General features: G+C 42.7%; 1 protein-coding gene across 1 annotated transcript in view; it reads left to right on the plus strand.

The window, feature by feature from the left end:
• The first annotated feature begins 386 nt into the window (after nt 1-386).
• LOC139420861 (sarcoplasmic/endoplasmic reticulum calcium ATPase 1-like) overlaps nt 387-27,940 on the plus strand; it is a 72,952-nt gene continuing 45,398 nt past the window's right edge. Inside the window, exons 1-6 of the mRNA XM_071171222.1 lie at nt 387-454; nt 547-681; nt 14,509-14,526; nt 14,907-14,989; nt 22,990-23,094; nt 25,441-25,579. Of these exons, the coding sequence (XP_071027323.1) occupies nt 564-681; nt 14,509-14,526; nt 14,907-14,989; nt 22,990-23,094; nt 25,441-25,579 (463 nt within the window). The 5' untranslated portion in view covers nt 387-454; nt 547-563. The remainder of the gene's footprint in view (nt 455-546; nt 682-14,508; nt 14,527-14,906; nt 14,990-22,989; nt 23,095-25,440; nt 25,580-27,940) is intronic.

Below are 27,940 nucleotides of genomic sequence, written 5' to 3' on the forward strand. Positions count from 1 at the left end.
AAGGGGAAGAGATCCATAACCTTGGTTTAAAGCATTAACTAATGACATGTATGAAACATATGTAACTTGAGAATGATATAGTATTACCTCCTGTGACTTTTCATATGCAGTGCATAAGATCTATAAACCAAGAAGACAATGGCTTCCTTATTTGGCTTACCAAAAGGATGTATTGTCGAGGATGTGGGAGTTGAGCAACGCTCTCCACTCAGGTAATGACAACCAATAGGAACGCAAGGGAGTGCTCAAACACGCTCACTTGTGGAAGAGGCAGTACCAACACAGCACACCTTCTGATTTTGATGAAGCGCGGACTGCAATTGTATTTATTGGGAAATAGCAGCGTCGCGAACAGGAATCCGGAATCAAATCGTCGGCTCGCAGAAGAGGAGGCAGGTGACCGTCTACGCAGGCAGATCCACCTCCGCTTGGCAGTCTGAACGCAAGGCACATCGTTAGAAAACGACTGTTGTTTATTAGTCCTTTATTGTCGTAATATATGTTATATATTTAACTACATTACTTTTTATTTCATTGTTTAGCTAGTCAGTTCTCCCTCCGAGATGGATAACGCGCACACTAAATCCTCATCTGAAGTTTTTGAAAACTTTAGTGTGAATGAAAACACTGGACTCACCCTTGAACAAGTGAAATCCAATTTAGAAAAATATGGACCTAACGGTGAGTAACAAACATTGTTTATGATGTTGTATTTTCACTGTCATTCAGTTTACCTGCGTGAGTGTTGGATGCAATTCGATCACGGGCATGGATATCATTGCCCAGTTTAGGGAAATTGGTGAAACTATTTCCCCGCGCCTTATTGTAAAACAAACAGGTTGAAAACACGAATATCAGTCTTTTACAGCCTGCAATTGTTCCTTCCAGCCTACATATTTAGACAGATCTTATGCGTGAGGCTACTCAACGCTGTTTTGAAGTCCTTTGTCGTACTTTACCGAGCTACATTGCGTTTCTCGCTCTGCACAAAGTTGTGTGTGTGTGTGTGTGTGTGTGTGAAGGACGCACGATCGAGTCACTGAACCCGAACGCTTTTCATCACGGTTACGGACTATGTGTAAAAACGAGACCCAGATTATCAATAGGATATGCTATTAATCTAACGCCTGTATTGAGGCAGGAAGTATATCACATCTGTTTTGCAGTGCATTTATGGGGAGGCTTTGGGGTATAATAATTATGTCACGTTCATTAACGTCAACACATTAAGAGTAGTATTGTATTGTGTAATACTGTAACAGTTTCAATTTCGGTTTTATGCTATGTTAGGCTACTGTATCAAGGGGAAGAGCGTGGCATTAAGTGATATTTCAGGTGATAATTCTGTATTCCACTATGAGACCCCCATTGGAGGGCCAGGGGAGGCCAAAACGACATGCTTAACACAGCACACCCACATAGTTAGTGCCATAATGACAATGAGAACATTTGATAAAATTAGGAAACTCTCTTACTCTACTTCTGAGAGAAAGCAATACCTGTGTGAGATCTGCATACACAATTCCAGGGCCCATCGCTCAATGTGCACAAGTTTTTTTTTGTAGGCTACAAGGTGTTGATGCTGCAGCAGCCAAATGCTTAATTTATTTTGTTCCATGAGTTTATTGGATTTAATCCCCCAGTTAAAGCCCTAATCTAGAATGTAGACCTGGTGCTCTTTAATTTGTGTTGTATTGAACTTGGCACCTGTCAACACTGTTACTACTTTCCTTCTGAGTCTATGGCCCTGCCATTCATTTGCATGGTGGCTTGTGTCGTTAAGCCATAGAGGAGAGCCACTGTGTTGTAGGAGTGAAACAGCAGTCCTTTGTTGCACAGACCTACCCTGTGGCTTTGATGACTTCATGGAAAAATGTCTTGTTGCAGATAGCATCTTAAACTTTTAGCTGTGTGAACCGACTTCCTCTCTCTCTGTCTGTGTGTGTGTGTGTGGGTTCTTGCTTGTGCAGAGAAAGGCTTAAGGGAATACCCTTTCCTTTCTTGGCTGTAAACCAGGGTCACGTTCACCAAGGCACAACATTGTGGAACATTCAGATATAAATATATTGAGTAGAACAAACATGCCTATCTGACATGTAGAACAAACAATCTTGTCAGTTCTATTCATGACATTTCTATCTGCAACATTCCACACTGTTTGCCTACTGAACGTGGCCTATGTCTTTCTCAACACAGTCAACAACACATTAAACAGCTGTGTTGTTGTTATTAGCTGTTTTAGTAGCTACATGTCTCAGCTGAGTATGTGTGTAGAATACTGAATGGCTCATTCCCTCTACTGACAAACCGACCACAATCTACCTTTTTGTTGTTGACTGCAATGACTTGATGTGAGTTTGGTTTTTGTTGCAGGGAGGGAGCCACTGTTCTGTGTGGGCGGCATGCATTTCTGTTACAAATCCTCCATGATTACTTCTCTCTCTCTGACATGAGGACAGGTTGTTTCCATACAGGAGCTGTGCATTAGACTTATTATATAGCCATAATCATTACACAAAGACATGGCCACAAACAAGTCCTGTAATCTAACCTCTGGGGGTACCTGGACAGATTGGCCTGTCCTTAGGGGAAGGCTGATAAGGGCATATGTATGGCATCTATTGAATAATAGATTGGGGGGTACAGTAACCAAAAAGGGTTATGAACTAGGGAAACCCCCTCTGATCACTTTGTTTCCTGCTCCACTGTAGTAGGTACTAGCAGCGTTCCAGTGGGAGATATATGGCGTGCCAGTTTTGTAGACACAGGCATAACATTCCTACGGGAGGCCTATTTCACGCTATGTCTGGCCCTGGAACTCCCCTGGATGGAGTGTCTTACCACCGGGGTCGTGTTCATTAGGCACTTAATGGAAACTAAAAAGGACTGGTCTATCTGGTCTTGCTCTTTTTGTGTTGTAAAATGTTTTGCCACGTGTATTCACCTATTTATCACGACCATGGGCAATGGAGGGGAGACCCCATTTTAATCCAGATCGTCACGGTTGGTATTACTGTCCGAGGTTAAAGATGTAACCAATGCCCTGGCAGTGGTGGTTGGTGGCTTTTGTTATCGGAGCTTAGCACACAGACTTGTGTTTTAGTCCTGTTTTTTTTTAGGCCCTCATCCCTAGTCAAACCTGTGCTATCATTGTGGAGGCCATATCCTCTTTTATTTTGAAACTGTTAGGGGTAGAAAAGCCTTTTTGTTATGGCTTTCTGGTCTGAGGTCAGACTAGACCAAAAGTTTCAACAATGTGTTTTATCTCATACTCAGAACTGGGACGTTTTGGTAGGTTGATGACTTGAATATGGTCAAAACTTGGTTGTCAGTTAATGAGTTGGATTTCATTATTTGTTATATACACACAGTGACAAACACTAACAAGCAGAGTATTTCTCTTTCCTTCCTGTTAAGAGGAACAGCCAAACTAGTGAAATGAATTTGCACTAACAACTGTCTACTGTGAAACAGGATGTTCTACACTAGCTGATGTGGTCTCTTCACTTCTATCTTGAAAAGGGCATTTCAAGCAACCTTGATCTCGATCTCCCAAATGTCATCCGCATGTGATTTCTCAAAAAAAAAATTCACAGCATTTTCTGAAAATAAAGTGATTTCATTGATCAAACTGTACTTGTTTTTGTGTGTTGACTTGGCATTGACAGCAGCTCCAAACTGTACTTGTTGTTTTTGTGTACTACTGGTGCGCTGAGATCAACTCCTAGCTCCAGATGCATCATGTTTTAGGTACAGTACTGTAGTTAGCTCTAGCTGTGTTGGTCCCACTCCCAGATGTTGGAAAGTTGGCCGGGTCTCAGCGCCTCCGTGACCTTCTCTACAAAGCCATGGGGGGAGGAGGTGGTGGGAGGTTGCAACACATCTAGCCGTACACACTTGCGCGCACAGCCGCTCTCATAAGCATTCATGTGCACAGCCAGACACTCACTTTTTGTCTGCTGGTGTGACTTGTGTAGACTGCAACTCGGTGTGTGCATAGTAAAATAAGCCACTCAATGTGCAGTGGTGGACTTACCATTGTCTCCGGCCTCACATCAAGGGGCCTTGTGAGCTGGGCATAATTTTTAAAATGTTAATACTAGTAATAATTTTTACAAAATATTTTCTCTGCTTGAGGGCCCCCCTTCCCCCCCCCAATGCTCCACTCGCGTTCCCGTACATTGTTTCACACGATATGATTGCGAACGTGGCTTTCATTGACATGAATCTGCTTTCAGGATGGGGCAGGAAAAATAAAGATGTAATTTTAACCCCAAAAATTGTTAACGCATTTCTTAAGTAAAAAGACAGGAGATGCTGATAATACTGCAATCTTGTCGAGGCAGAGAACATGTATGGTGTAGCCCATGTATTGGATTCTGTCTGACCAAAAAGAGTATGGCATGTCATATTCTTTTTGGCCAGACAACATCAGACACACAGGCTACATATTGTAAGATGGAGGCGCTGTTTCACTCGCTCTCACACTTTCTCCAGTGAGAGTTTCAGCCAAGTGCGAATTGAAAGAAAGTTGGCGGGTTCACAGTGTACTGTTTGGATGCTGGAATTATTTTGGAAGAACGTGCGAAGGTCATCTACCTTTTTTAAAAGTGATTTTTTGACAATCAGATGGCAACATGACTGGTTGTGTTCATGGCAGATTAAAAGGTAATATGTTTTTACAGTTAAATTACATGTCTTTACTATAAAACCCATATTAATCATTAAGTCCGCCCTTGTGAATGTGCTAGAAAGGATGTTGTTGCTATGAGAACTTGCAGCAGAGTGAGTGGTGACTTGCGTGTGCAGCATGCACGCCCACCCCCATAGAGGGTGGCTAAAAATGATCATTTGTACCCCTGTGTTTGTAAGGGAAATGGGCCAGCAAGCTGATGCTACCTACTTAATGTTTGTAAAACGGACCCTAACCCTTCCGTGTGTAAAACGGACCCTAACCCTTCCGTGTGTAAAACGGACCCTAACCCTTCCGTGTGTAAAACGGACCCTAACCCTTCCGTGTGTAAAACGGACCCTAACCCTTCCGTGTGTAAAACGGACCCTAACCCTTCCGTGTGTAAAACGGACCCTAACCCTTCCGTGTGTAAAACGGACCCTAACCCTTCCGTGTGTAAAACGGACCCTAACCCTTCCGTGTGTAAAACGGACCCTAACCCTTCCGTGTGTAAAACGGACCCTAACCCTTCCGTGTGTAAAACGGACCCTAACCCTTCCGTGTGTAAAACGGACCCTAACCCTTCCGTGTGTAAAACGGACCCTAACCCTTCCGTGTGTAAAACGGACCCTAACCCTACCGTGTGTAAAACGGACCCTAACTCTACCGTGTGTAAAACGGACCCTAACCCTTCCGTGTGTAAAACGGACCCTAACCCTACCGTGTGTAAAACGGACCCTAACCCTGTGTAAAACGGAAACCCTACCGTGTGTAAAACTAACCCTACCGTGTGTAAAACGGACCCTAACCCTACCGTGTGTAAAACGGACCCTAACCCTACCGTGTGTAAAACGGACCCTAACCCTACCGTGTGTAACCCTAACCCTACCGTGTGTAAAACGGACCCTAACCCTACCGTGTGTAAAACGGACCCTAACCCTACCGTGTGTAAAACGGACCCTAACCCTACCGTGTGTAAAACGGACCCTAACCCTACCGTGTGTAAAACGGACCCTAACCCTACCGTGTGTAAAACGGACCCTAACCCTACCGTGTAAAACATAAACCCTAAACCGCAGGAGTTTGATCGCACCTTTTGTGACCGACCGGCTTGGCAACAATTGAAATACGTTTTTTGCCAACGTTTACTGACACCGGCCATATTCAACGGGTATTGAGCGTTCGTAAATTCCTCAGTTATTCTGTAAGTGTGACAGAGCGTCACACTTACGAGAATACTCTGAAATCGGAATAGATAGCCAGAGCGAATTTACCAGCTACGTCTATCAACAGTTGTCACAGTGACATCATGAACATTTCAATTGAAATGGTTCCTTGCATAGTGGAGTCTTTTGTTTAGACATAGCTAAACAATGAGCCATCATCCAAGTTCATAATGTTATAACCCTGCATGAATCTGCAGATAGCTAGCTAGCTAACATTGAACCTGGTTGGTTAGCTAACATTAGGCTATAACTAGCAATGCAAATGGCTCTGAGATACGTATACTATTACTACACAGATCATACATGTAACGTTAGCGAGCCAGCTAATATTAGCTAGCTAACAGTACGCTTTAACATGTGATAACTACTTTGACTAAATTAGAAATGTGTAATCTGAAAATGTAGCTAGCTAAACTATTTTACCCTTATACATGGATGGACATTTTCTCCATCTCTGTCACAGATTCCATGGTTGCCCTTAGTTTGAATATGTAATCCGGAGACGGGTGTTTTATACAACAGCCTTCTGGGAGTTCTCTTTTTGACTCCCTCTGCATATTTGCAATCAAACACCAGAATTTTCTCAGCTTTCCTTAGCTCAAAACTCAGTCCTCCAGAAAGTGGAGAGCAACACTTTTGCAGTTCTACTATATATCTTTAAAAAAAGCTGTGTTAGAAAGGATTACCTACACATACTGACCAGCTCATGTTATAGACAGAAACGTGCTACATGGCAGACCAATCCAAACTCCTCCATTGGCATGTTCAGCCCACACATTATCTCAGCCAAACATGGCTAGCGGGAAGGTTCCTGGCTTTTTTTGTGGCTAAACCAACTAGGCTCCCGATTTAACAATTGTATTTACAGATGGCATACACGTGCACTTTCCTGTGCCTTAATAATAAACATGTTCCAGAAGGCATTTCTGCCCAAAAACACAAATGCTGTGAAGTAGTGACATAAGCCTAGTTTCCTGAAACGAGTCACAATTGGGGAGGATTGGCTCGTGGTTATGGCTGGAGCGGAATGGTGTCAAATACATCAAACACATGGTTTCCTTGTGTTTGCCATTCCATTCACTCCATTCCAGCCATTATTATGTGCAAAGCTGTCAAGGCAAAATGTGGCTACTTTGAAAAATCTCAAATATATTTAGATTTGTTTAACACCTTTTGGTTACTACATTATTCCATATGTGTTACTTCATAGTTCTGATGTCTTCACTATTATTATACAATATAGAAAATAAAGAAAAACCCTGGAATGAGTAGGTGTTTCCAAACTTTTGACTGGTACGGTAACAAAACTCTTCATGTTTTGATGTTTGTTCCTCAAATGGTGTTAGGGTTTGGCTTCTGTTAAAACATCCTGTTTAATTTTAATTCTGTAGCGATAATATATCATTGGGCAATACATTACTCAATATTACTGTGTAACCACAACTCTTACTCACATGTATTACTATTTCCTTGTTGGAAAAGGAGCATAGTGTTGATGCATATCCTGTGACGCAGCTCTTTGGTTTATGTCCAACCCTGACTTCCACTGTAGAATGTATACCGTATGGGAGAGTTCAACCTAGTCTCAGAGCAAAACATATTATATGTTACTGAAATCTGTTCCATACCATTTAGTATGATATTTTTCATTACATTAGCCTACCAATGTAATAGGGGTCGTACAATATAATACGAATTCTAGGATGTAGAGTACAAATTGCAATTCATGCAATATGTTATGAATTTGAAATACCTTTGTTAGAATTCCAATTTGTTGTGGTTAACGTTAGCTAGGTGGATAGGTCGCCAACTTTAGCTAGGCTAGGTGTTAGTGGAAGGGTTAGCTAACATGCTACGTAAGTAGTTGGCTAAAGTTTCCCGTGATGAGATTAGAACATGCAACCTTTGGGTTGCTAGACATTTGCATTTTATGCCCAACCGACCACCCTACTTTCTGTTTCGCCCTAAATAACCTACTGTCTTATCCAACATAATGTCATACTAAACGGATCAAATAATGTAACAAACAGAGTTACAGGGATTCTAGTAACATATAATACGTTTTGCTCTGAGACCAGGCCGGAGAGTTGCCAGTTATCTACCATTTCTTGCCATACTACTTCCTGTCAAACTAACCCTGCCCCTTACACACTTGCACTCTTCTTATCACTGTTTATTATTTTAATTATATTGCAATGCAACTGCAAATAATGATATTATTCCTTCCTCTTTAAATAGACCAGATTTATATAACATTTTGGACTTGTCTATCGGAGATCCGAACAGAGAGGCGAGTTTAACAGAATGTCTTTAGTCCTTGAGGTGTTGTCTGGCTCTGTTTTGTTATGCATTACTCTGTAGAGTATCAGGGATCCTGTGCTAACTTGTCCCTCTTTTTTGATTCTCTCCTCCCACCTCTGCAGTCAGTCACAGACTCCCTGCAACCTTCTTGAGATATATGTTGAGTCACTGAGCTAAGCAGAAGCAGCTCAGAGCTGAGCTGCACACGCACCCACATGTGTTTGATCAGCCATTCAGTCAAACTGATTAACCCTCATTACTACCAACATATTTTACAGACATGGATTTCCATGGAACTATTGGGGGGAAAAAACAACAATCATACCAAATTATCAACTTAATTATCATGAAAACATCATTAGACATGTAAATAATGTCTGTAAAAATATATAACCTAAACAGCATAATTACAGCACATTTGCATATTCTGTAAAACAAGAATATAAATGTTCCCTTAAATAATGTGCAGCTTTTTTCCAAAGTACACAATACACATTAGTACTAAAAAGCTGATGTACAATTTTGATCATTTTGTTTTTTAACATTTAAAGTAAACATAAACGTTTGTCATTTATGTGGAAAATAAGAGCTGGATAGAGGACCCAACCTCAATGTAAGCCATTTTAGCATGCCCATTGCCATTGAGGGCTTCCACCATTTTAAAGGGTGGGGATTCCTATGAGTTGGGAACAATCAGTGAATGATCACAGCGTTGTCTTCATTTTCAAATTGGGTGCTATGGTTTCTAAATGGTTTTAACAGTGCCATCTAGTGGCCACAATAAATGAATGGTTCAGGACTCCAACACTGCAGGTGGCGGTAAATCACCAAAATAAGATGTATGCATTTATCAAACACAAAATAAGAAAATTGACTACTTCAAAATGGAGATTGCCTCAATGGCGCTACCTGTGTGTTCACAGCTGTATAATGGGACCGATTTTTATAATGATAATACTGTATCTCTATCCATCTCTATGGGTAAAAACTACTGCCATTTAAAGGGCCAGTACATCAACATTTTAAATGTACTTAATTTTATTGACAGTGATCCATCAATTGCTCCTGAGAGACAATCACCAAAAATACGGCTTTGTTTTATTTATTTACTTAAAGGGATGCTTCAGGATTTTGGCAATGAAGCCCTTTATCTACTTCAGTCCGATGAACTCATGGATTCCCTTTTTATGGCTCTGCCTCTAGTATGAAGGAAGGTAGAGGTAGTTTCGCGAGCCAATGGTAACTAGCATTAGCGTCATGACTGGAAGTCTATGGTTTCTACTAGTATGTTAGCAGTTACATGGACTTCTAGTCATTGTGCTAACGCTATTAATCAATTGCTCGAAATGCTAGTTAGCAACTTCCTTCAGATTGCACGCAGAGACATGAAAAGGGTATCCATGAGTTAATCTGGGAGGTGCGTGTCGATTGGGTAGATAAGCCTGGTGTGAAACCGGTTCTGGGCTTTTGATTAAGTAAGAGATAAACATCTGGCCTGTCACAGCGGTGGCCCTGATTCATCTTCCTCAGCAACCCCACCCTTAGCGGTGTTTACAAAGTGTTTTGTTTCTGGTTTTCAGGGAAACAGTATTTTCAACCTAACTTCCGTTTCTCCTGAAAAACGGAAGTGGGTCCTCCGCGCAGGTGTCTTTCTACGCCTGCTACATTAGTTTAGTCACCCTGATTATGATTCTCCCATACAGATACTGTGAGTACTCCCCATCTCTACCTCCATATTGTAGTGTAGTAATGACTGACCTACTGACTGAACTTCATCCCCTGCCCTCACACTAACCTGATAGGGGCTATCCCATCATGCAGTCACACAGACACTTACACACTCGTGCTTACATACCCCTGCCTCTCCTGGGAATGAAGGTGCACCCTCCTCCAACCTCCATTTCTATTAATATGAATGAGTGACATCCATGGCATAGTCACACTATCATAGTGTGTTAAAGTCTATGGCCCTTATCATTCACATCTAATACATGATATGGTTAATGCATGCAGACCTTTGAGACAGACACAGGAAGGTGCAAGAGTTCACCATTCTACCATTTCTAGACCTGATTTTCTATTCCCACAGCATAGCCACTGTGTCAGACTGGCTGGGTCTCTCTCAGACAGAGTGCTATAACTGACTGCTCTGCTCTCTATGACCTTCTGCTATTTATTTGAATAACACGGGCTATTTTTCTGAGTGCAGCACTAGACCAACTCTACGGGCTGACTGAGGGCATCTCCTGGTCAACCGTTTTATTATCCCACCGTAAATGTATTTTATTTAACCCTTTTTTTGTTTAACTAGGCAAGTCAGTTAAGAACAAATTATTATTTACAATGACGGCCTAGGAACAGTCGAATAACTGCCTTGCTCAGGGGCAGAACGACAGATTTTTTACCTTGTCAGCTCGGGGATTCGATCCACCAACCTTTCGGTTACTGGCCCAACGCTCTAACCGCTAGGCTACCTGCCGCCCCGTATTTAACTAGGCAAGTCAGTTTAAGAACATTCTTAAACTACTGCCCGGGTGGCGCAGTGGTTAAGGGCGCTGTACTGCAGCGCCAGCTGTGCCACCAGAGACTCTGGGTTCGCGCCCAGAAACTGTCCAGTTTAAGTTTTTTTTCTTCTTCCTGTAGCTCGTTCCAGTCGCTAGCTACCGTGTACTGAAAAGAGGAGCGATCCAGGGATGTGTGCTTTGGGGAACATTAACAGAATGTGACTGACAGAACGGGTGGAGGATGAGGGCTGCAGTAGTTCTCAGATACGGTTGAGTGAGGCCTAAGAGGGTTTTATAAAGGCATCAGCAGTAAAGTTCACTCTGTTTCAGAGATGAGGTGAGCTGTAGCTCTAGTCTACGGGGTTACGATGGTGAGCTCGCTGTTAGATACCCAGAGAGCCACGGTGTGTCCCAAATGACACCCTGTTCCCTATATAGTGCACAACTTTTGTCCTATTCCCTAAATAGTGCTCTTGTCAAAAGCAGTGCATTATATTGAGAATAGGTTGCCATTTGGGGCAGTGTGTAGTGTGGAGATTTATCAAGTTCCTACAGTACGCACTCCATAAGTTATTTTGGGTGTTTTTTTGTTGGTCAGACGTTGGTGACTTATCCAATGAAACACTGTTTTCCAGTAGTGTCCACAAGCAAATTAGCCATGGCAAACGTTCACTTATTTACAGTTGAGGCTGAGGGCCTCTATAATCTAGCCCTGTTGCTGTACTGTCCATATTATTATGATGTGTAGTTTATTAGTCTGCCTAGTGATTACAGCTATAATGCTTTTAAAGGAGAAATTAAGGAAGTGTAAGTGTGTCTGAGTGTACTAGGAAGCTATAGTGAAAGCTTCTGTATCAGCACATCCCATGTCCTAGTCATGATGGTACATTTCCTGTTGCTTCTCCTGGCTCTCTGTTACTATCTCTGATAATCAGATCTGGGTTCAAAAACTATTTGAAATATTTTAATTACTTTAAACATTTGCTTTAACCTGTCTGGAGTACCAGGTGGGCAGGGTTTGCACTTTTGCAAAGATTCCATTTGGCCCATTGCAACAGGAAAGCTTGATCAAGCCCCGCTAAAGTATTTTAAATTATTTCAAATACTAGTTGAACCCTGGTCTTGGACATGAATCCCTCTGTTCTGTTGTTGGCTACTGTAACCAGGAAGTGGTTCCCCTCTGGTTGGACTGGTAGTGTCAAAACAGGCTGGCTCTTGTTTTCAGTCTGTCTGCACTCTGCACATGGGGGCGGGGGGGCATGAGAGTTTCTTGGGGGGAGGGGGGGCAGAAAAGGAGAGCAAGTGAGAGAGAGAAAGGGAGAGCCAGCAAGAGGGACTGAGGGGAAAAAAAGGAGGCGTGGTGAAGTCTGTTGGAATGCGCCTGGGCAGGCTGAGGCTGACACAACCCAGATGACAACAGTAAGGAGGGAATCCTTGGCACAGTTGCGCGCTGGGGAACCCCATTCAACCCCTCCCTCCCTTGCTCCTGGCTAGCAAGCCTCCCTTTGTCTCTTTCCAGGCCAGCAGTTCTAGGAACTGCAGCCAGCCTTAAACAAGTGGGGAGGCACAGTAAGAGGGACATGGGCATATTAAGACTGGCGGTACAAGGAAAACAGCGGGACAGTTTCCTCTAGTTTGCAGGAGCCTCTGGCACTGAGAGGTTATCCAGCTCAGAGAACTCACCTTGAGAGTCTATATGATGAAATACGTACTCATTTACATTGAGTCATCGTAGCTATACAGATTACTCTGTGAAAATGAGGCAAAAATGATGATGAAAAGACGCAAAAAAATATTTGACAGATAATTGGTTAGGAACTAAGAAGAAATGCCAAGCTGTAAGGCTATGACTCAAAATTGCGTTTTTTTTTTTTTGTATTCACTAGTTGATATTTATGGTGCAGTTTTCAATGGCAGTTTTCTCTCTGCTTCATCTTACCCCTCCACTCTGCCTACTCGGATAACATAATAAGTGGAAACATAGAAAGACAGACTGTTCTTCAAAGCACAATACCCCCCTTTGTATTGCTACAAGCCATTACATTCTCAATGTTCTGTACGGACTCAGTCAATACAAAGCTATTTAATTAAAGGGCATTTTAACATGAAATTATTAAAATACTTCTACTTTTTCCTTTCCTTCTGGTCAATCAGAAAGTTGGTAGGAAGATTTTGAAAGATCCTGATTTAACTCTAATTCCAATGGTCCCGAAATGGTATTATTTTTATTTATTTCCGTGGCATGTGTGTGACGTTTGATCCCCATGTGAAACCTCCGATGCAGTCCTACTGTAGCAGAATCAAAACACTGTTTCAAAACACAGGATTTTCATCGTGCTTTTAAACTGCCAGGATTTCCAGTATTAATTTAGAGTAAGATGTTTAGCACTCAATGTGAGTTAGTGTTGGTGTGCTGACCACAGTATTGATGGATGCTTGGTGCTGTAAAGAGGGGTGGTTGTGGTGGGTGTTGTACCATAGCTATAGTTGTGATCTCCATTCATTGTAGGCCAGCTGCAGTGTGTTCTGCTGCCTGTCTCCCTCCCACACGCTTCCTGCTTTGCGTTCATTGCCACACACACACACACCCGCACGCTCAGGCCTGGGAAGTGACTAAACAACAGTAAACACCCACACTCCATGTGTTACACAGCACATATACACACTCCATGTGTTACATGGCACATACTCCTTGTGTTACACAACACACACACACCCATTTGTTACACATCACTCAAATTGTACAACTACATAAGTACAGTAATTTCAGTATTCAAAATTCTAATCGTCGTCAGTTTATCAAATTTCACAGTACATGATGCCCAGTCTCATCAATTACAGTACCAGCCTCATCAATTACAGTACCAGTCAAAAGTTTGGACACCACCTCATTCCAGTGTTTTTCTTTATTTTTTTACTATTTTCTACATTGTGTGCCAAGCCTTTTGCCTAATGGTGTTTTAGAGGTTGAGTAACTCTGCAAGATCACGGTCGAATCAGGGGCTGAACATGTTTTTAATTCTCATTTTCTTTATTGGGGTGTGTTTGTTAACAATATCACGGAAGATATAAAAAAAATAAGGTCCAAGCTTCTTCGACAGAGGGGATCAAGCTGATTCTATACTAATTTACAGAGACCGGGTCAAGTTTTTTACCAAGCGTCTGACAAATTAGGACAGGATGTTTCACTGAGCAGTCATTACGAACACCGGCTGTAATACAGTGATCACTAAGGTCATTACAAAAAACACCAGACTGATACCTGTTGTGAGGATAACACCGAGGAGAGAAGCCTTTTTCTGGGTGTTTGGGGTCATACCTTGTGGAATTTGTAATAATCTGAGAAATATTTAGGGAGTCCTATTGTTTTAAGACTTGGTCAGGTGGTTTAAGTATGTCCAAGTTTAGGTCACCTAGCAGGACAAATTCAGACTTAGGGCAGGTAGGGTACAGGATGGTGCTGATGGACGACAATAACACCCAGCAACAGTCAACAAAGAGCTAGTAGAAAGCTTAATGCTTAAAACCAACACATCAAATTGTTTGGGGACAGACTTGGTGGCGACAACTGAGCACTGAAGGTGTTCCTTGGTAAAGATTGCCACTCCACCACCTTTGGAAACCATAATACACATGTCAAACGCATTTCAAAGCCTATTCTAAGTTAATCAAATGGTATTAACTTGTCTTTGTTTGTTCTGTTCCCCTGCCCTCTCTCTGTTTTACTCTTTCCCTATCTCTCATTCCAACTCTCTTTCTCCTCTCTCTCCATTCCTCCATGGATATGGTGATGTGACACTGACAGAGCTCCCGGCTGAAGAAGGTAAATATTGACCTTTTCCAGTGTGATTCTGGAGCCTCCTTCATAAGCTGACAATTAGCCCTATAGCCTAGGGATCGTCTGTGTTGTACTAGAGCGATACAGTTAGGGAAAACCCTCAGAGTACACACGGACTGTTGTAGCACTACCCATGTAGATACATAGACACACTGTCAGTAGAACAGGGCACCAGAACTGGAAGAACACAAGTATGCCTATAGAAGTCCCATATCATCAACAGATGGGGAGCTACATTTACTGTAGTTCAGATTATCATATGTACAGTACTTTTAGGCCTTGACTAAGTTGTTAGGCATGTGTGACACGATGATGTATAGCCGGACAGCCATGCGACTGACTCTATCTCTGTGTGTGTATTGCAGGCAAGTCCCTATGGGAGCTGGTGGTGGAGCAGTTTGAGGACCTCCTGGTCAGGATCCTATTGCTAGCTGCCTGCGTCTCCTTTGTAAGTAACCACTGTAGACCAGAATACCCATCAACAGGATGTATCGCTGACTGCTGCTCATCACCGTCTCTCTCTGTTTGCTCCACTCATTCATATTACATAGAGTTTAATGTTTTGGGCTTTTGCACAGTGGATGCGTCTCGCTTTGCAGCTTGGCCGATAGTGACAACTAGTCTGCTCTGGCCTGACAGTAGGCATCATGTAGCCATAATGCTCTGGCCTGACTGTGGGCATCATGTAGCCATAATTATCTGCCTGCAGGCAGTGCTTAGCATACCACCTCTGTATTTCCAATAATATTGAAATGCCAATGGAAAGTTCAGACATTTGAAATTCCTAGATTTTCCTCAGCTCTGCCTGCTTTTTAAAATAAATCTCTGAAGCTGGAGACTCATACATCCCTCACTAGCTTTAAGCACCAGCTATCAGAGCAGCTCACAGATCACTGCATCTGTACATAGCTCATCTGTAAATATCCCATACCTCATCCCCATACTGTATTTATTTATCTTGCTCCTTTGCACCCCAGTATCTCTACTTACACATTCTTCTTCTGCACAGCTACCATTCCAGTGTTTAATTGCTATATTGTAATTACTTCGCCACCATGGCCTATTTAAATAAATGTGAAATAAAATAACTAAATACTGCATAATATCACTTTAGTATTTAGAATAATACTAGATAACCTGCACTCTGACACATACAATTCCTTGAAGTGGAACTGACAGCATTTTTATTACTTTGCAAATATATGAAACACAGACAATCAAAATATCGAGTTCCCAGTTTATGCTACAAAACCAACTTTATAAGAGGTTTTAAAAATAGGTTATATTTAACTCAACTTTCCATGATGTACAGTAAGGCATTGTTGGCAAAATAGATTGATGCCGTTCAATGCATGAGTCATATAATTCACCAATACTTTTCTTGGTAGTCCAAAAAATATTGCTAACAGGTTGTAAATCACAGCTGGCCTGGTACAGTACATTGTTTGCTGCCTCCATTTGGGATGCACTGTTTCAGTTTCAATGGCTCAATATTTTGGATAGAAACGGACAAACGTAACTAAGACTGGGAATGTCAATACAATGAAACTAGCAAGGGAAATGACCATAACGTGGCTAATAGGCTAGCGTATCTATTTATGTACCAAGCTAAAAACACACAGCCTAATGTTAGCTATATAGCTAGCTACCTGCTAGGAGAATGTCATTTCATGCCATTGGAAGTGGGTGAGTGACTGACTTTCCCCTCATATCGTTTTTTGGTGGCTATACACAGCTAGAGATGCAGGTGTTATTTGGTTAGCTAGCAAGAACTTGAACGACTGTTATACAGTTAGCCAGACAATTTGCAAACACGAGATATGCTATCTCTGATTTCAGAGCACTCTTTTCTGAGCTCTGGCACACTCAGACCTGATGAATTTACGAACTCTCAATATGACCGGTGTCAGTAAACGTAGGCAAAAAAAGTAATAACGTAAACAGCCTAGCCAGCTCTGCTACGGCGAGTAAAATGGTCAGAGAGAGGTAATTCCCTCATCTGTGTCTGGAAGTAGCTAGCTAGCCAGTTAGCTTAGGTGCTTGGTTGGGGCAAGCATGCATTGGCAGAAGGATGAGGAGGCTACAATTCCCCATCGTTTATGAGTGCAATTTTTACGGTCAACTAGCTGAAAAACTGAGGGTTTATCTACTGTTCCTTCGTTAGATTTTAGTTCATCTTGCTGTGGCTAGCAATAGTTGTTGATGTTCATAACTGAGGGAGCGAGCCTACCTTTTTCATGGTTGTTTGAGCAATAGGACTGTAAAGTTCCCAAATGTAAGAGGACTCCCGAAGTGTTAACATATTTGTGCAAATCCATTCAGGTGTATTTTGTGGCTTTTGTTGAATGCGTTCTAGCTAATGATGTAAAGTTGTGCTGTTGCAACTGCCTGTAAACACACAGTCCAGTTCAAGGTGAATGATGGCTGGCCAGTGTGGGAAAATGGCTTGTTTGTATAATGCCTGCTGTAGCTCTGATTGGCTACAGCACAACGGTCTGTGTAGACTCTGGTCTTGGACGAGACAGATGTTTTTTTTGTATATTTTATTTGCTGCAGTGTCTATTAATTGTCTAAATGCTTTCCCACTCTATATTTTTAGATATTTTTTCCATAAATGCCTTACTATATGTAATTCCCAAACATTCTAAGAATTTATGAAAATGTGAAAATAACCATATCTAAGTGCTTGCTGATCAGAACATGTTTAGGAAAGTGTCATTCTTCCTGGGGGTGTATATGAACAGATTTTAATAAGATTTCATGTTGCTAAAATGCTGTCAGTTCCACTTTTAAATAGTGACCCTGTTTTGGGCCAGATGGTAAGGTAGAGAGGGATGGGGTGAGTGTCACGACCAAGGGAAACCTGCCTGTATAATTATTTTATTTCCATCTATTACTGTTACTGGCCCCAGTGCCACAGGATGGAATTACTGGGCAATTCTGGGAAGTAGGAAAAAATATATGATACAGTATCTGCACTAATTGCCTGTGTGTTCATCCTGATGCCTGGTGTTTTTAAGTGGGAGGCTGTGAGTCCAGACAAGCCTGGGGTGGATTGGGCTGCCTGTGTGTCTGCAGAGTTAGGAAAAACTACTTTTAAATGTAAATGTGTTGTTTACAGTGGAACAGAGCCCCTGTTCGATTCAACTGATTTACAGCTCCCAAAGCTTTACTAAACTCAGCAAAAAAAGAAACGTCCTCTCACTGTCATCTGCGTTTATTTTCAGCAAACTTAACATGTGTAAATATTTGTAGGAATATAACAAGATTCAACAACGGATACATAAACAGAGCAAGTTCCACAGACATGTGACTAACAGAAATTGAATAATGTGTCCCTGAGCAAAGGGGGGGGGGGGGGGGGTCAAAAGTAACAGTCAGTATCTGGTGTGGCCACCAGCTGCATTATGTACTGCAGTGCATCTCCTCCTCATGGACTGCACAAGATTTGCCAGTTCTTGCTGTGACATGTTACCCCACTCTTCCACCAAAGCACCTGCAAGTTCACGGACATTTCTGGGGGGAATGGCCCTAGCCCTCACCCTCCAATCCAACAGGTCCCAGACGTGCTCAATAGAATTGAGATCCGGGCTCTTCGCTAACCGTGGCAGAACACTGACATTCTTGTCTTGTAGGAAATCACACACAGAATGAGCAGTATGGCTGGTGGCATTGTCATACTGGAGGGTCATGTCAGGATGAGCCTGCAGGAAGGGTACCACATGAAGGAGGAGGATGTCTTCACTGTAACGCACAGCATTGAGATTGCCTGCAATGACGACAAGCTCAGTCCGATGTTGCTGTGACACACCGCATGACGGACCCTCCACCTCCAAATTGATCTCGCTCCAGAGTACAGGCCTCGGTGTAATGCTCATTCCTTCGACTAAACGTGAATCCGACCATCACCCATGGTGAGACAACCGCGACTCGTCAGTGAAGAGCACTCTTTGCCAGTCCTGTCTGGTCCAGCGACGGTGGGTTTGTGCCCATAGGCAACATTGTTGCCGGTGAGGACCTGCTTAACAACAGACCTACAAGCCCTCACTCCAGCCTCTCTCAGCCTATTTCAGACAGTCTGAGCACTGATGGAGGGATTGTGCGTTCCTGGTGTAACTAGGGCAGTTGTTGTTGCCATCCTGTACCTGTCCTGCAGGTGTGATATTCAGATGTACTGATCCTGTGCAGGTGTTACACATGGTCTGCCACTGTGAGGATGATCAGCTGTCTGCCCTGTCTCCCTGTAGAGCCATCTTAGGTGTCTCACAGTACAGACATTGCAATTTATTGCCCTGGCCACATCTGCAGTCCTCATGCCTCTTTGCAGCATGCCTAAGGCATGTTCACGCAGGGACCCTGGGCCCTGAGTCAGTAGAAAGGTATCTTTAGTGTGCTAAGTTTTCATAACTGTGACCTTAATTGCCTACCATCTGTAAGCTGTTAGTGTTCCACAGGTGCATATTCATTAATGGTTTATGGTTCATTGAACAACCATGAGCAACAGTGTTTAAACCCTTTACAATGAAGCTCTGAAGTTATTTGGATTGTTACGAAATATCTTTGAAAGACAGGGTCCTGAAAAAGGGACGTTTCCTTTTTTGCTGAGTTTATATACCAAGCAGACTTTGAGCCACCGAGGCTGGTTTCACTACAGCTCCCACAGCTTTACTATCGTTGCTGTCTGAACCTTGTAGCTCAATTTTTGCATATTTTCATGTATTGAAGCAGTAGCTTTCCTCAATGTCCTTAACATTTCATGACTAGGACCACAAATGTATTCGAAATAGCTTCTAAGGTTCCGAAACTATGTTCATTAATGGTAAAATATGGTCGTTTTTTTCAATTTCCTGAAGTTTATGTTTTGGAGATTAGGTTTGCTTCAAGCAGACTCTGAGCTTCCTCGGCTAGTTTCTCTACTCCCACAGCTTTACTATATACCAAGCAGAGCTGCCTAGGCTGGGTTCTCTACAGCTCCCACAGCTTTACTATATACCAAGCAGAGCTGCGTAGGTTGGTTCCACTACAGCTCCCACAGCTTTACTATATACCAAGCAGCGCTGAGCCGGGTTCACTACTCAGTTTCCTGAGAGTACCATAATTTCCCTCCTGAATTTGAGAGCACCCTGTTTGAAACTCCCATACATCCTTTGAGACTTGATGCTGATGGATTCTTTATGGATCAATCATATCAGTCAGTCATTTAAAACTGTTGTTGGAAAGGACAGTGGCAGTAACTTTGCCAGGCCTCAAAAGAACCGCAACGTGAGCTCCCAGTGCAGTGCCTGCTAGTGCTGGTGGAGAAAGTGACCTGCGGTAGTATCTGAAGGAGAGGCTAACCTATATAAGGGCCTAACCTCAATGTGGAACTCATTTGTGTGCCTATTTGAATATGTTAATAGAGATATTGACCTGCCCTGAATCTTTGCATGACATGAGAATAAAGAGCCTTGTATCCAGGTGACAGGAGCAGAACAGAGGAGAAAGTGTTGCTGTGTTGTTTTGAAGCTGGCTCCAATATGATATAATCATATACTGTACATTACTATGGAGAGAAGTAGCAGAAGAGGGAGAATGCAAGTCTACCATTGTCGGCTCAATAGCTGTTATATTGGACTGGACACAATGCTTACGATAGTTTTGTAACATTAAATACTGATAAGGCTACCTTTTTACTCTAATTGTTCTACTGATATTGTTGTTGAGCCAATTTGATCACTATTATCCATGTATAAGGATAGAGAGTATAGACCGGGCCATACCAAGTCAATCACTACAGGTTCAAAGGTAACAGAAGCTGTGCAGAGCTGCGTTGTAGTGTTAACACTCCCCGGAACATTTCACTTAAACTCCCCACCGGAGACCAGGGTTCAATCGATGCGTCCACCCTTCTCCCGCTTGCTTGTTTACCCAACCTCATTTCATTACTGTCTGAATAAAGTGTTATAACACCCAAAAATATACACTGAGCGTAAACATTTTTTAGGAACACCTTCCTAATATTGAGTTGCACCCCCTTTTGCCGTCAGATCAGCCTCAATGAATCTGTGCATGGGCTCAACAAGGTGTTGAAAGCGTTCCACAGGGATGCTGGCCCATGTTGACGCCAATGCTTCCCACAGTTGTCATGTTGGCTGGATGTCCTTTGGCTGAGTGGGACATTCTTGATACACATGGGGAAACTTTTGTGCTTGAAAAACAGCGTCGTAGTTTTTGACACACTCGACCGGTATGCCTGGTACCTGCTACCATATCTCATTCAAAGGCACTTAAATATTTTGTCTTGCCTATTCACCCTCAATGTCACACGTACATAATTTACTTTTTTGTCGTTTTAGCAGATGAGCGACTTACTGTTCTGAGTGCATACATTTTCATACTGGTCCCCTGTGGAAATCGAACCCACAACCCTGGCGTTGCAAGCGCCATGCTCTACCAACTGAACCTCACGGGACCCCATTCCATGTCTCAAGGCTTAAAAATCCTTCTTTAACCCGTCTCCTCCCCTTCATCTACACTGATTTTTAACAAGTGACCTCAATAAGGGATCATAGCTTTCACCTGGCCAGTCTATGTCATGGAAAGAGCATGTTGTTTATGTTTTATCCACTCATTGTATTTGTTGAAGGTCACAAAGGCTCACCCATTAAACCGACGTGAACATTTGTACACTTCCTCCATTTGATTCTAAGGAAAGGTTAGCTTGCCTTTATTTATTTTTCCAATGCATTATGTGAGAAAGGGAGTGTAGGTTAAGGTTTTGGGTTGTACAGGAAAGGAGGGAAAAAGTCAGTGGCCTTTTGAATTGGGTTAAATTTGGCTCTCATTCTTCTCTTGTTCTCCTTACACATCTTGGTAAACCGTCTTTGGCATAGTTTTTTTTCTCTTCAGTTTGTTGACTCCGTGTTTGGTTGACACTTAATGTTGGAAATCTGGACATTCAGTCAAAACTTAGGTGGAGATTTTAAATGTGTGTAGGAGTTGGTCTATCGCTTAATGCATACGTTTAGGTTTGTGGAGAAACCCCTGTGATAAGTTGAAATGGACTCCTGCACTAATACCTTAATTAAACCCTGTGTAAACCTCAGCCTTCTCATCATGCTTCTCTCTCGAACTCTTGTCTGCTGAAACTAAAAATATTCGCTAAGTGTCAGAATTGCAACGGAAACGTGTGTGTTTCAGCTGGCTAGGTAGGCTGAATGAAAGGACGGATCAGCAGGAGTTGCCCTCCATCAATGTTCTCTACACTGAGCAGCAGAGCGGAGGGAAGGGGATATTTGCGGGCCCCAAATGACTGTGAATGATGAGTTATCGACCGGGGCTTGAGCCACTGATCTGCCGTACCTCGTTCTGCTCGCTCCTCCTCACTACTCAATACTCACTGTGGAGGGGATATTACTGGGATGTGGTTAAGCTCTGTATTATCACCAACGGTGCATCTCGTTGTCTCCTCCTCTTCGAATCCACAGCATTCCGGTGGTGACCTTGTGCACCTTCTCTCCCACATATACATAAGGACCTAGCTTTTAATGTTGTTAAAGTCCACAATTTAACCTACAGAAATAAAAGATCAACCGGGAATAGCTAACTGTTATACAGGTATTAATCTGTGTCCCAAATGGCTGTGAAAGCCCTATGGGCCTTGGTTAAAAGTAGTGCGTTATGCAGGAATAGGGTGCCATTTGGGGCGGCAGGTAGCCTAGTGGTTAGAGTTAAGCCAGCAACTGAAAGGTTGCCGGCTCGAATCCCCGGGCTGACAAGGTAGAAATCTGTCGTTCTGCCCCTGAACAAGGCAGATAAACCCACTGTTCCCCGGTAGGCAGTCATTGTAAATAAGAATTGGTTCTTAACTGACTTGCCTAGTTAAAAAAAAATGACATGACAAATGTGGGATGCACCCCGAACCTAGTGGAGAATGTTGCCCTCAGTTTTTTGGCCACTGCTGACCTTTATGCAGAAATGCTACCCCTTCCTGCCTTTACACGTCATCCATTTCCCTGCTGCCATTTTGGGTCGGAAGGGGCTTTAGTTACTATATACTATACGTACTACCACTCACTAGAGGTGGAGACAGGACCAAGCCACAACGAGACTACACCCTCTACAAAGAATTTCTTGCTGTTGATGATTTGTGATTTTTCAAACTGTTTTTATAGAGCTATAAGAGTTAAATGTCTTTAAAGCTGCATAAACAAAGTGTGATGTTCACAAATACAGACCAATATATTAGGTCAGAACTAGGGTCAAAGGTGACGACGGAATTGCTGTACACTGATAATGGTTCTCTCGAGCCAGGAGACTCATGTTGAGGCTGCTACTCTCTCTGTCCAGGAGACATATTGAGGCTACTCTCTCTCTGTCTCTTTGTCTCTCTGTGTGTGTCCAGGATACTCCTATTGAGTCTGTTTTATCTGGAGAGGAGACTCATATTTCTCTCTGTCTGTGTTCCAGGTGCTGGCTCTGTTTGAGGAGGGAGAGGAGACCATCACAGCCTTCGTAGAACCCATCGTCATCCTGCTCATCCTCATCGCTAACGCTGTGATTGGAGTCTGGCAGGTGAGACCCTCTCTTAGTGTGTTTGTGTGTGGATGCATGTTCACCTGAAGAGACTCATATTGGGTGTGTATTTGTTCTCAAAATGTGTGAGGTATGATGTCACCGTGTGTGCATTTTCAGACCATTTATATTTGTGTATCCTTTGCTCACCTGTGTGCGTACAGTATTGCTCCTACCCAGCTGGTATTTGCCTGGAGCAGATAACAGATGAGATGGTGCTAAAATACAAGGTATTATGGTGTGTCACTTAGGGTGAGGAGGTCATTATATAAAGTGTTCTTTATCCTATACGGAAACCATAACCTCTGTTTGGCTTTCGATCATCATGCGTGTCAGCAGGGCTTTATTGATGTACTTTATTGTAGATCAGGAGAGACTTATCAATCGAAACCATGGAACCCAAGTTTAAGACTACAGCCAATGCCAAGCTCTTGGAAAGCTTTTAAATAGCCCTGTTGGCCATGCATTAGTGCTGAGACAATAACAGTATCGTGATACCTGTTAGTATCGTGGCAATGAAGCAAAACACAAGGCAGATTTAACATCTTTAGGAAAACAGCCCTAATGTTGGAAACAAACATCATTATGTCATCCAGAGTCACATTTATTTATTTTCCAAGTTATAGCACACAATATTTGACATACAGCAGGTAATTAAAGGACCAAAGAGTTTGGTCTGCTTTGTGTTAAAATTTTAGCCATGGAAAGATACTGGTATACGTATGACAATGTACATATCTGCTTCTAGAGGCGCCAGTAAAACAAGCCATTTATGACGTGAATGCCATTTCTGTAGGCCTTTTAGTCCGTGAATGATGACATGTTGTCTGCAACCACCCCTACGAGAGGGCAGCTTCTGCTCAGCTGTCCAAGCTCTTTTCTGTCCTAGTACCCCAATGGTAGAACCAGCTTCCCCCTGAATCTAGGACAGCAGAGTCCCTGTCATCTTCCGAAATCACCTGAAACCCTACCTCTTCAAAGAGTATCTTAAATAATCACCCTCATCTCAATTGAATAATACTAATAATTCCTCAACCAACACTTCCACTCTACTCCGTAGAGCTCCAAGACAGGATTATGTCGGGTCACAGATCTGGGGAAGGGTGCCAAAGAACTTCTGCAGCATGTAAGGTCTCCAAGAACACGATGGCCTCCATCATTCTTAAATGGAAGAAGTTTGGAACCACCAAGACTCTTCCTAGAGCTGGATGCCCAGCCAAACTGCGCAATCGGCAGAGAAGGGCCTTGGTCAGGGAGGTGACCAAGAACCCGATGGTCACTCTTCAGTAAAAGGCACATGACAGTCCACTTGGAGTTTGCCAAAAGGCACCTAAAAGACCATGAGAAACAAGGTGGTCTGATGAAATCAAGATTGCACTCTTTGGTCTGAATGCCAAGCGTCACGTCTGGAAGACGCCAGGCACCATCCCTACAGTGACGCATGGTGGCAGCCGGATCTAGGGAAGACCTGAAAATAGTTGTGCAGCGATGCTCCACGTCCAACCTGACAGCGCTTGAGAGGATCTGCAAAGAAAAATTGGAGGAACTCCAAAAGTACCGGTGTGCCAAGCTTGTAGTGTCATATCCAAGAACATTACAATGCTGTAATCACTGCCAAAGGTGCTTCAACAAAGTACTGAGTAGAGGGTCTGAATACTTATGTAAATGTGATATTTAATTTTTTTTTAAACCTGGTTTTGCTTTTTCATGTATTGTGGTATTGTGTGTAGATTGATGTAAAATAAAATTTAGTCAATTTTAGAATAAGGCTGTAATTTAACAAAATGAGAAAAGTGAATGGGTCTGAATACTTTCAGAATGCACTGTACAGTATGTGGTTGTCCCACCTAGCATCTTAAGATGAATGCACTAACTGTAAGTCGCTCTGGATAAGTGTCTGCTAAATGACTAAAATCTAAACTTGTCTTTGTTCATTTCAGTCTGTAGTTCTGCAGACAGATAGTTCAGTGTTAATTGAAGAACTTTGAAACAAAGCCTAATCAGAATAGGTCCCTGAATAGAGCACTTTGACCCTTGAGGGATGGGTAGGTAGAATAAGATGTGTGTTAAGAGGTTTTAAACAGGGTTTTTAAGGAACAATTTGAGAGGGAGGGAGCGAGTGAGCGAGAGCACACTGGGTAAGATCAGTCTGGATATTTAGTTTGTAGACATCGCCTTTCTAGTAGGTGTTCATTTTGGGATTTAATTTCAAGTTGACAGGAATATACAAACGCTGCACCATGGTATAAAATGGGGCTTCAGTAAAGCATCAACCTTTTGGCCTCTGTGTTGGTATTGAACATGCCACTCGCTTTGTCCTTCTCATGCGCTCTCTTTGTGATCCAGGAGAGGAATGCAGAGAACGCCATCGAGGCTCTCAAGGAGTACGAGCCAGAGATAGCCAAGGTGTACCGCATGAACCGCAAGGCAGTCCAGAGGGTCAAGGCCCGGGAAATAGTGCCTGGGGATGTTGTAGAGATTGCCGGTGAGTAGAGGCTGTCCCTGGTGTCACAAGTTAGGGGAAAGGTATTTTCAGTGGCAGTCTTTCTCTGTTCCCCCTCACCATTGCATGCTTGCCCTTACCCAACACACGCGCACACACACACACTCTCTTGTGTGTAAGGCCCCATTTCCAGTGCTGGAAACATTGCTCAAACTAAGTTACATAACAGCCTTTCCTCTGGGCCCACAGGTGCCAGCCAGGACCACAGCTGTGTGTGTGCACGCACGCTAAACTGCAAAGTGGCTGCGGTCGTCCCTGTATTTAGGGCCCTATTTGAATTTCCCTTGGCTTTTCCATGGTCTCAGTTTTACCACCTGGTCACTGCTGCTGGCTGTTTGTCAGCTATACACTCACTCACTCACTCACTCACACTGCCCTCTGTCTAAAAGTAGTCTTGTTGTCTGGTTCCAGAACATCTGTGTATCTCACACACACACACACACACACACACACACACACACACAGTGCTGACATAGTCTCATAATCAAAGTGATTCGTGTTTCTTTGTGTAACCCTTGCCTTTGACTTTAATGATCTCTCTCAGAAGCAGCATCAGAGTGATGTCTTCGGGAGGTGGGATAAAAAGGGGTAGGATGGAGGGATTGAGACTGGAATCAGTTTTCATTCATAATCACTGCACTGCGCACCTCACAACATGGGAAAGGGATTGCGTGCTCTGAATGGGTAACGTGCTAGCTTGAATGAAGCCACCGTGTTATTGTCAGGTAGCATGGATTTGAGAATGAAACGAATTCAACCAGGATTTCAGATGCGAGGCTGTTTCTTTTTCCTTTTTGCCATCTTGTGTATGTTTCTGGTAGAGGAGGAGAGAGAAAGGAGGAGAGGTGGTGTAAATGACATGCCCCAGTGCCATAGGAAACACTCTTTGTTCAGGTGTGTGTGTCTGAGCTTGTGTATGCGTGTTGACTGTCAACCAGGCTGTGACAGGCCCACATTTAGTATTTATTAGGATCCCCATTACACTTCCTGGGATCCTAAATGTACAATATAAAATCCACAATACCACAGTAGTGTGTGTAGAGTGCGTGTGTGATTTCACTGCTCGCTTGAGTTACTTTATGTGGAAGAGTTCCATGTAGTCATGGCTCTATGTAGTACTGCATGTGTCACATAGTCTGTTCTGGACTTGGGGACAGTGAGGAGACCTCTGGTGACATGTCTTGTAGGGTAATTATGGGTGTCCGAGCTTTGTGTTTAGCTGTTTTGAATTGCCAGTTTAGTGCGTTCAACACATCAATGCCTCTCACAAAGACGAGTAGTGATGCAGTCATTCTCTCCTCTACTTTGAGCCAGGAGAGATTGGCATGCATGTTATTGGCCCTCCATGTACATTTAGAAATGCCAGCTGTGCTGCTCTGTTAGGCAAATTACAGTTGACCATGTTCTTCTTTTGTGGCACTTGACCATATAACTGAGCAGTAGTCCAGGTGTGATAAACCTGTCCTTGTAGAACTCTTTTGTTGATTGTCTGTGATAATGCACTGCTCAGATTTCACAGACCTCTCTCCATCTTAGCTACCGTTGCATCAATATGTTTTGACAATGTCAGTTTACAATCAAGGGTTATACTAAGCAGTTTAGTCTCCTCAACTTGCTCAATTGCCACATTATTTACATGATTTATTACAATATTTAGATGAGGTTTAGGTTTTAGAAAATGATTTGTCCTAAATACAATGCTTTTAGTTTTTTATATATTTAGGACTAGCTTATTACTTTCCACCTATTTTAGAATGGACTGCAGCTCTAAGTGCTGCAGTGGTTTCACTCGCTATGCAAGCTGATGTGTATAATGTTGAATCATCAACATACCCACAGGCTTTACTCAATACTAATGGTAGGCCAGTAGTGAAACATATTTTAAAAGCAAGGGGCCATGACTGCTACCTTGAGGTATGCCAAACTACCTGGTTTATGTTAGAGGCTTCTATTAAAGAATACCCTCTTTGTTCTGGGTAACTCTCGATCCATGATATGGCAGAGGATGTAAAGCCATAACATGTTTTTTCACCAGCAGACTGATCGGTAATGTCAAATGAGCTTTGATTACAAAATAGATCAGTCTGTGTAGTATTTGAGGCACAGCTAAGCACAAATTGAAATATTTTGCAAATACTTAGCTTTATTTATTTTACTGGACTAATGTTACCTACATCTGATGGTCATGGTGCTTTCAAGATAACTGGGAACGCAGAAAAAAAAAAAAGTAAAATCATGGTCCCTGCTCTTTCCTTCCTTTCCCCCTGGTGAGAGGGAAAGGTGACTGTCTTCCACCTGATGGCGAAACTCGAGTCGCACCGCATCTGCCTCATGCACAAATAC

Source organism: Oncorhynchus clarkii, chromosome 12, assembly GCF_045791955.1.
Source record: "Oncorhynchus clarkii lewisi isolate Uvic-CL-2024 chromosome 12, UVic_Ocla_1.0, whole genome shotgun sequence".
NCBI classification, from domain to species: Eukaryota; Metazoa; Chordata; class Actinopteri; order Salmoniformes; family Salmonidae; genus Oncorhynchus; species Oncorhynchus clarkii.